Source organism: Megalops cyprinoides, chromosome 3 (assembly GCF_013368585.1).
Source record: "Megalops cyprinoides isolate fMegCyp1 chromosome 3, fMegCyp1.pri, whole genome shotgun sequence".
NCBI lineage: Eukaryota > Metazoa > Chordata > Actinopteri > Elopiformes > Megalopidae > Megalops > Megalops cyprinoides.
In genome coordinates, this window is record NC_050585.1 from 39654799 (window position 1) to 39665217 (window position 10419).

The 10419-nt window shown below is 41.4% G+C and overlaps 1 protein-coding gene across 1 annotated transcript in view; it reads left to right on the forward strand.

Annotated features, from left to right (window-relative positions):
• LOC118774917 (platelet-derived growth factor receptor beta-like) overlaps nucleotides 1-10076 on the forward strand; it is a 35680-nt gene extending 25604 nt beyond the window's left edge. The window contains exons 15-23 of the mRNA XM_036524513.1: nucleotides 30-198; nucleotides 698-864; nucleotides 2107-2225; nucleotides 3437-3559; nucleotides 4151-4262; nucleotides 5537-5636; nucleotides 6313-6418; nucleotides 6509-6747; nucleotides 9569-10076. Coding sequence (XP_036380406.1) covers nucleotides 30-198; nucleotides 698-864; nucleotides 2107-2225; nucleotides 3437-3559; nucleotides 4151-4262; nucleotides 5537-5636; nucleotides 6313-6418; nucleotides 6509-6747; nucleotides 9569-9713 — 1280 coding nt within the window. The 3' untranslated portion in view covers nucleotides 9714-10076. The remainder of the gene's footprint in view (nucleotides 1-29; nucleotides 199-697; nucleotides 865-2106; nucleotides 2226-3436; nucleotides 3560-4150; nucleotides 4263-5536; nucleotides 5637-6312; nucleotides 6419-6508; nucleotides 6748-9568) is intronic.
• Nucleotides 10077-10419: the final 343 nt, after the last annotated feature.

The window sequence follows — 10419 nt, forward strand, 5'->3', positions numbered from 1 at the left end:
AACTCCTGACTCTTTCCTCCATCCTGTAGGTCCCCTCTATCTGATAACTGAGTTCTGCCGCCACGGAGACCTGGTGGACTACCTGCACAGAAACAAGCACACATACCTGCAGAACTGCGCAGACAAAAGCCACAAAAACACGGACATGAGTGCCGGCGGCACCAGCACCAGTGCCACGGCTGATGGCCAGGTGAAAAGGTGAGCCAGCAGCTGCTTGTACTCATTATGACCATGACCGTCACTGTGAACCCAAACCTATTCGGCTACTGGACCATTATTAAGACCAGAGGCAGAACTGATGAAAACTATACATGCATCGTTTTGGAGTATTGCTTTTAGCTTTTAGCGTTTTATTTAGTGGGCAGCAGTGTGGTGTTGTGGCAAGGAGCACGGCTTATAACTGAAAGGTTGCTGGCTCAATTCACCGCTGGGGCACTGCTGTTGTACCCTTGATCAAGGTACTTAACCTTAGAGTATATATGCTTTTAACAGTGTTTAGGCTGAATAGGAACATGACTAATGACAAAATGAATGGACAGATAACTGTGACCAAATGAAGAAAATGGAGGACACACCTAAGGCCGGTACTGAAACACTACCAAACAGCTACAGATATAAATCCTAGAAAGGGCTGTGAGTTTTAAAACTGGGCACTTTAAAGCTGAATAAATCCCCTGACTGCTTTCCTTTCCCTCAGTGACGCATCGTTCGGCAGCGAGAGCGATGAGGGCTACATGGACATGCGTCAGGAGGACAGCGTGGAGTATGTGGCCATGCAGGAGCTGAGCGACAACGTCAAGTACGCAGACATCGAGCCAGCGGTATATGAAACACCGTACCAGCAGGACACCTATCAGGGAGCAGGTACAGGACAGAGCACCTGGAAATACAAGACAGCAGCATGCCAAACCCTCTGTGTTCAGTCACTCATCTCCCCCTAACTTTTATGTAAAAATGAATTCAAGCTTTTCTCTCTTTTTCCAAACATTTTTTCTTTCCTATTTTGGTGATTCTTGACCTCACCAAAGTGATTGTGGAGAAAAAAAACTTTTCGAATTTACTTGCAAGTCAAATATAAGGGCAAATATTGATTGAAGCCAGAATTTATGCCAAATTATTTTATTTATGCACTATTTGAATCTTATTTTACCCCCAAATGTTTTATTCATGCACACATGTTTTTTAGACCGGTCTTGTAGCCCAGTGGGCTCAGAGGCCATACCAGGAGTCAAAATCCATGGTACATGTGGTTCTCAAAAAGACAAAGCTTGCTCCTCAGCTGCCCATAGTGAACACAGCAATGACAAGTGTAGTCAGTGGTGTAATGCTTCTGAGGTTTTCGTAAGGTTTCTGTGCACTTCAGTGTGCAGCTGGTGAACAGATGCTACATATGGTCTGGTTTTGAATTTCTGCTGGAGAGATAAAAAAGGGGAACCTCCTTCTGGTCTTCGGATCGCGGCACGCAAGTGTGGAGGCCGCAGGGTGACATGGCGTGCACCTCATCCAAAACCCCTCTGTCATGGGACCCACAGCACATCACAAGACCTGCGTCGGATCTCTCAAAGATAGCTGGGGAGTGAGAAAGGAGGAGGACTGGAACTGGGATCTTTAAATGGAATATTGTGCCAAAGCTGTTTTTTGATTGTTACGCAGGACTAAATACAATTTCAGCTTGCTATTTTAGTAAACCTGTCTGGTGTGGTGACCTAATTATGACGAATAGACAGGAGATCTTAGAATAAATTTTCACATTTTAACTAAGATGATTTCTCATGAGAAAGAACAAACATATAAAAAAAAGGCAACCATGCTAATCATGAAAAATATTAATAAGCAAGTTTGGGATGGTTGGCAGTTTAATGGTTACTTCTGTAAAGGGGGACCTTCCCCTATCCCTAGTGCTAACCCGCTGGTCCCTCTCATGCGGTCCTGAGAGTGCTCCCAAATAAAAGACACAACACCAAAAAAAAAAAGAAAATACAAGTTGGGTTAAACATCCCTTAAAGTCCAAAGCACCCCTAGTGGCTGATCCTCCTGCTGCTGGCCACCACTGAGGTCGCCGTGGTTCTGAATGTAAACACTTCCTGTTTCCCCATCCCTCTGCAGGCCAGGGAAGAGAGGAGGCAGCCCTGGTCATCAATGACTCTCCAGTCCTGAGCTACACAGACCTGCTCAGCTTCTGCTACCAGGTGGCCAAGGGGATGGACTTCCTGGCGTCGAAAAATGTACGTGTAGCTCAACCAATCAGACCCCTGTAATCACTGTTGGGATATGTAACGGATCTTGTGGTTGAGCATTTGGCAGATCAGCTTCATCCCAGGCAGCTGAGGAAAGGTGCTGCTTGAGCCCACCGTTTCATATGCAAACAACTCCTTCCTGAGATGACAGCGGGACTGTCTGCTCTCCACAGGACAATAGCTATTCAGAATGGTGGTTAACATCGATGCCAATTGAATGTTAACCCTGTGGGGACAATCTTTTGCTTGACCATTTTCCAGGCCAGTCTAACCCTAGGAAGTCAAGAGAAGGTGTTGCTTCAGCCCACCTTACAGAATGCAAATGATAGCTTCCTAGGGGGGACTGCGGGAACGTCCAGCCCCCACAGGTCACCAGCCAGGATGGGTACCCAGAATGTTGGAGGGGGTGGGAAAGAATTCCTTTAAAAATCAACGTTACCATATCACCAGGGTTCTTTTATCTCTGTACTTGGGGAAAAGATCCATTAGTTCCTTTAAAGAACCTATTTGTGAAACATTGAAATGAAGTCTGAGACCTGCATTCATTTTCACACTCGGAAAGTATGACAACTGTTTTATTTCTGCAATCATCAGCAAGGCTCTAGCTCCCTTAGTTGGGGGGAGGGGCTAACGGGCACATTGGGGGAGGGTGGGGGGGGGGCATCAAGAAGCTTGCCTATTCTGAAATTGTTGGGTTCAAGTGCTTGGTGTGGACAGATGAAAGACCAGGCCTGAATATTATTATTATTAATTAGGCTGTTTTTATGCAAAGGCTACAAATACAGCTCAAAATAGGAACTTATCTGGCTTGGCCAGATCCTCAGCTGAACAAACCAAAAAATGATGCTTAATTTACTTTTACATTCCTCACATAGCATAACTGTTTCCAAGGGTCATTGTCAAAAACAGCAAAGGTTACTGGTATAACAGCAGTATCCACCAACATTAAGAGTGTTCACCATCAGTAACAGTGTTCACCAGCGGTATGGTCATTCATCAGCAGTGAGGATCCACCAGCAGTAAAAGCAAACAGTACTGGCTTGAGGGCGTTTATGTCTGTGGGTGGAGAATGTGTTAGCTGAGATGCTGCTGACAGTGTCTGTGTCTGAGTTGCTAGCTGGGATGCTGCTCATGGTGTCTTTGGATGGACAGTGTGATAGCTCAGTAGCTGTTGACAGAGTCTGTGCTTGACCCCACAGTGTGTTCACCGTGACCTGGCGGCCAGGAACGTGCTGATCTGTGAGGGGAAGTTGGTTAAGATCTGTGACTTTGGCCTGGCCCGTGACGTCATGAACGACTCCAACTACATCTCCAAGGGCAGCGTGAGTGTAGAGATTGTGGGGCAGTCTTCATTTTTGGGAGGAATCTCTGTTTTGGGGGTGAACGCCATTTATGGGATGTCTCCATTTTTGGGGCAGTCTCCATTTGCGGGCCAGTCTGACAATTCAGTTTGATAGGAATTATACAAAGTGCTGTTAATTCTATTGTAACTTTAACTGTATTGAACCAAACCTCACTGCAGGTTTTTCTAATGATATCTAGTCTAATTAGGTCCCAGGCTTTGAATGTCAGCATTGTGGTGTTTTTTTTTACTACAGTCTGCTCAGAACATCTCTGTAATCATACGTAATGCAGAAGCAAAGACTGGTCTTTCATCACGACAGCCTGCACCAAGGCCTCCAGCCTAGAAACAGCTTTCTTTATCCTCTCAGACTTTCGCCATAGCAGACCAAAAACTCTCACAGCACTAAGACCACAAGCCCTCGCAGCACCAACAAAGACCAAAAGCTTTCACAACACTAAGAAAAACAAAGTTATCATCAACCTCATTGGTTAATGCCGACAGGAAATGAACTAAAAACCCAAGCTTTTGTTTCCCATTCCGTATAATCCTGAGACCCCTTGTCCCACAGACCTTCCTGCCCCTGAAATGGATGGCGCCAGAGAGCATCTTCCACAACCTGTACACCACCCTGAGCGACGTCTGGTCCTACGGCATCCTCCTGTGGGAGATCTTCTCATTGGGTGAGCTGCTGACCAGCTGGCTAGCGTGCTGGCTAAGGAGCTGTGCAGATGTAGAGGAGTGCTTTGTAATCAGAAATTTCTGGGTGCAGTTCACTGACACTGAATAAGATACCTGGCCAGAATCGCACCTGTAAATATAAATATATAGCTGTGTAAACACACAAATATACACGTACAAATACACATTTCAAAAGGTAAACTTTGTATGTTTGATTAGTAAACTGTGTAACTTAGCGTTGTTTGGTGAAATAGTTTAGTAAAATAGTTTGGTCTCCTTAGATAAAGTTCAGGGAAAGGATAATCATTTTGGGATTGGTCTAGGCATGCAGATTATTTCTGACATGATATTAATCTTAAGATTACTTTTGTTAAGAAAAATGGAGTGTATGTTTAAAAATAATTTCTTTATTGATAAAAGCTGTCATTTTGTGGCTACAGTTAATGTTGCATCTAGTCACATTTTTCCCTTCTATATTAAGAGAAAATAATAGGCATTACTGACCTTCCCAACTATATAATGATTTTAATAGTGGTGATGCTATTCATTCAATATGACCTGTTTCTGCACACAAAAAGTTTAATTTTATTCATAACAGCTTAATGGTAGTGACACACAGTCTACCAAACTTGTAAATAGGATGATTAGATTCCTCTGTGCATCTTTTAAAATCCATATTCACTCTTCCCTTTTTTGACACACTTTTGAAATGTCATTCTGCTGTGCCAGTTTCCACATTCTGCAAAATTTCCCTTTTCTTTTATGGTCCTTCCACATTAACAGCACAGCTTCCTCATACGCACTTCATACACTAAACAAACATGGCTTCCTCTTCTCGGGAAATTGCCATGAAAAAGGTTTTTAAAAGGTTTGCTCTTCATCTAATTTTCCTAAAGATGGAAGCATAAAATGTGAGTGTGGCAAAATAGAACACACCATCAGTCTAGAAGCAACCTATGGACAGTCTTTATTCAGCCACATCCACTTTTTACTATTATTATTATTATCATTACCATTATCATTATCATTATTATTATTATTATTATTATTACCTAGAATGCTTCACTAGTGGTGGAAGACTAAGAGGAAAATTCCAACCATAATATCTGAGTTATGCTAATGGTCATAACCCTGAATAAATGGAGAGTATATTTTAGTGAAAGCTCTCATTAATGGAGACTGGCAAGCGCAGGAATGCAGAAATAAACAGTGCTAGCATTGGAGGCTGCTCTTGGCTGCCTCACACACTCATCAGGTGTGTTCTGTCTGACTTCAGGAGGAACCCCATATCCTGACATTCCCATGAATCAGATGTTCTACAGCGCTCTGAGGAGGGGCTACAGGATGGCCAAGCCCCCCCACGCCACTGACGAAATGTGAGCCCCTCTTACCGCGTTCCGCCCCACCTTTAATTCTTTATTCTTTCTTTTTCAGTCAACTTGTTCCTTTCTTTCTTAGATGCTTGTCTTTACATTTTCATCTAAACCATTTGCATGTGTATGATTTAAGCATTTTATATTCACAGGACTTTACCATATGTAATTACATTGTAACAAATTACGTAATTATTATGTAATTACATTATGTTACATTCACATATTGTTACTAATTCATTATGGTGGAATTGAATGTTGAAGTTTATGCAAATACACAAGTCAGTGTTTCTCAACCCCCTCCTGGAGGACCCCCTGCCCTGCATGTTTTAGATCTCTCCCTGCTCCAACACAGCTGATTCAAATGATCAACTTGTTATGAACTCCTGAAGTTGCTTAATAACAAACTGATCATTTGAATCAGCTGTGTTGGAGCAGGGAGAGATCTAAAACATGCAGGGCAGGGGTTCCTCCAGGAGAGGGTTGAGAAACACTGATCTAAGTAACCCTTACTCCTCCCCTATTCATGACCATAGACTGAACCTCTGTTGTATCAGACCCTTAACTTGTGTGCAGTTACATAGTAACTGATGAACACATGTAAGTTCAGTATAATTATACAAGTAAATGTCTTTGACTTAGAATGTGACCGTGCCATTTTTTTCTCATGACCTTCCAGTTACGATGTTATGCGGAAATGCTGGGAAGAGAAATATGAGAAAAGACCAGAGTTCTCCTACCTGGCTCATACCATCGGCAGCATGCTGCCCGAGGCATACATTAAGGTAATGTGGTTTGAGATGATTAGTTTTGTTTGGAAAAAATAATAATTTCAACAGTTTCCTGACCCTGTCGCCGTTTCTGCTCTTTTGCAGAAATACAACCAGGTGAATGAGAGCTTCTTTAAGAGTGACCACCCAGCTGTTGTTCGTGGCAAGCCTAAAGTGTCTGTGGATGTGACATCATCTCCCTGTGACTCAGGCGTGGACATCAGACAGACAGCAGAAAGAGAGGAAGCAACAGCTATCTGTAATGATTACATTATCCCCATCCCAGGCCTGAGAGCTGAGGAGAGCTGTCAGGTGCTGGACACACCCATGGAAAGCCCCTCAAGGTATGTCCAACACAGTGCCTGTCTGCAAAACATCACATCTTACATCTGCATCAGTGTCTGAATGAGCATACTTGGGCCAATGTGAAATCTAAATAAAACTAAGCATTCTGGGTGCTGGCCCACTCCCAAGGAAACGGATTCACTAACATAATTTGTAGCAAATGCATTCTGGGTAGAAAGAACACGGTGGTGTGGTACATTGAAAAAGGAGATGTATTCGTCTGAAAAGCATGCTCCCACAACACTGTCTCCACCAATATTCCAAACACTGAGATCTTACCATTTCAGATTTCAAAATAGCTTTTCAAAATAACTTTTAATTCAAAACTGATGCTAAGTTTTATGTCTAATGGGTAATTGATACAATTTTTACTAATGTGCTCTGCATGATTTTAAGGCAATCAACAATTAATTGAAAGGACACATCGACATTCGTAATCTCATACTGAACAGCTAGCCCATAGTTCCTAGTGCTTAGCATAAGCAGTATGGGGTTTAAAGTGGGTATAGTCACATAGCCTCACTTGGCATAACGTGAAGAGAGCATGATGTCATTTGAAATCCCTCTATTTTGGGAGTGTTGCTAAACTAATTCATAAACAAACTAGTCCCTGTGGCTTCAGTATGCTGATAGCTCATAGGATTTGCGTAATTTCGAAAAAGGGTACTTGCACATAGGACACTGAAAGAGAGAAAATTCCACATGTGAGAAAGGGGTCTTATTTGTGTAAAACAGCAGACTGATGTGGAGAATACAGGAAAGAGGAGACCTGAAACCAGTGTAGCATCCTGAGTTGCTCAACAGTGCGCTGCCAGATGGGGGAGTTAAAAATAATCTATTGTGCCAGACGTTTCCTGCAGAGCACAGAGCTAAACAATAAATATTTTGATGGAACCTGAATATATAGAAGAAGAGACTTCCTCCTTTTAGTTTTTTTGCTGTGTCTTTTATTTGTACTTCATGAATCACTACTCTAAAGCATCTTGAATCTCAGCTCTAAGAACAAACTAAGCCTATCGTGTATGTGTAGGAGAACTGAAAGTAGCACAGAGGAGGGTCCATTAAGGGGCACAAGAGAATAAAACACTGATCAGTACTACCCTGCAATTACAAAACCGAAAATCTGATTATTAAGAAACAGAACATGGAAAATATATAATATGGTTGCATGTCTGAATCCCAGCCATTGCCATGCATCATTGAGCAAAGTGCTTAACCTGAACTGAGTGAATATCTACTTTTGTAAATGGGTGACATGCAAAATGATCTTGGAATTCAGCTGGAAAGGGGTATCTGCCAAACAAGTAATATTGTGAAATAATAAATGGTAATCTTCATTATAGTAGTAATAGTCGCCATCATCTCTAAAATTTAGTGTCCTGGAATACACATATTTCTTACTGTACCAAAACATTCTTCCTTTCATTCAGTTATTTTGCTGCCTCTTCCCCTGGGGCTACCCTTTTAAAGGAATGAATTTTATCCATTATCCATTATTTATTCATTAGTTTTTCTTTTGGAAAGAGAAGGAAACTTTGGGAACCCTGAAAGTGAGGAGGTATCATGTGCTGTCACTTACAGTGAATCATGTGAGTTGGTAATTTACAGTACAGGTTAGCTCCTCCCATTCAGGGTTCACAAAGCTTCATTCTGTTTCAAAACAAAAAAATAAAGCTGAAAAGAAAGACGTACAATTTTCAATTAAATGATAATCATTAATGATCCTAACACACGTTACTTGCTTAGCAGAAGCCAAAAACATTATTCTATGCAAGTGGATTTTCTCTGGCATTAAAGACTGCAGAAAACAGTACTGTTGCTGGGTTCAACCCCACAGCCCTACAATCCATGGTCCAATGCAGGCGCCACTTTGCAGCCTGATGCCTTTTCCTGGCAGCCATATTGCCTTCTATGTTGACTCAAAAAAGAATGAAACTAGTGCCAGGCCACAGCAAATGCCACAGTTACTTTACAAAATGACCAGCTATGGTGTGAGGCAATTTGTAGTAAAGCCACCTTGTTGACAACATATGGGAAAGTTTTGTTAGAGCAATAGTGATTTGAACCAGTTAGCTCACCAGTCCAACAAAAAAGAAGTGGTAAAATGGTTAACCAGCCCTTTAGAGAAGTGGCCGGCAGGCCCAGACTCAGAGGTTGGATGGAAAATGGTGTTAGCGGTCCGCTAAATGTAGAAAACATGTAGTAAACAAGGGCAGAATTCACTAATTCCAGAATGCAGTTAAAGTAATCCAAGTTAAAGATTATGGCATGATGCAGGGCAGAATTCACAAATTCTAGAGCACAATTAAAGTAAGGAAAATTAAAAATTCTGGGACGATGGACATATGGCACAGGGATAGCAAGCAGTAGATGGTAAGCATTGATAAATGATGCATTAAGAGGAACCACTGTATTTAGACTGCAGAAGTGTTGAAGCAACAATCCCAGAAGAACAGAAATAAACAGTTGCATGTAGATGAAAAAAAAGGTATGTCAAAAATAGGAGGATATTGTTAGTTATAAGAAAAACAACTTGTGTGGTTGTGTCGAGGAGACTTGGCCTGATGGCATGGCAGTTGTTTTTTTTTTCTTCTGTATTACTATGAATGTAATGAGTAAGGCGTGTCTTTCTTGTATTTGCATATCAAATGGTTTTTCTAGATTATTACTGATATGTGTTTAATATTAACAATAATAATGATAGTAATCAGGTGAAAACATGGTGAAAACATCATCACCTTATTTTTCACAGAGGAGTAAATATTTTTTCCTCCACAGTTGGATAAAGAATGTTTTTACATGTTTTCTCTCCAATGGCAGTTCTAAGGACACAGAGGAGGTGAATGGATCAGCATTACAGGAAGGCACAGTAACCACCACAGATGAAGGAGATCCCGGCCTCACCCAGGAGGTGAAAACAGCCAAAGGCCGCCTATGCGCAGAAGAAGAAGAGAGCTTCCTGTAGCCTCAGCAGGGTGTGGCCAGCCAGACCCTCATTTAAGTTTCTGTGCCAGGTAGACGGCACTGATTAATCTGAGGTACAGCCAGGTACTCCCAATGGTTTCACAGATGGGAATATCCACATGAACTGTACAGCACTGTTATGACACTATATGTGTGAAGAAAAAGGGTTTCATCCAGACACAAACACAGCTGCAGTATGAAAAAGATTTTAATGACACAGTAATAACAGACAAGGGATTAATGTGTATATTTATGTAATAATGGATAATATATATGCTTACCTTTAATGTCAGTGACAATATGGCAACCTACTTTGAATAAATATAGTTGTCAAGAGCTATTTGTTTTTTTAAAAAGTCCCCAGTCCCCAAGCAATGTTTGTTTGTATGTTTTGATTTTTTTTTTTAGAAAAATGTTGTGTTACATTTTTTAAATTGTGAAATGAATAAGAAAAATGAAGATAGCGTAGACATATGACATATCTCGAATGATAGAGGACATGTTTGGGGTGTCAGTGGTCACACTCACTTATATTTTAATACTAGCTATGAGAGCATGAGGTAAGCTGGCGTGTTTAGCACACACATCAGTCTGCATACAATATTCATTGCAATTTCCTTCATACTACAAACGTTATAATGCCATATAGATATATACCAATAAGTGTACTCAGTGTATATAATGAGCTATTCATATTGTGGGGTAAT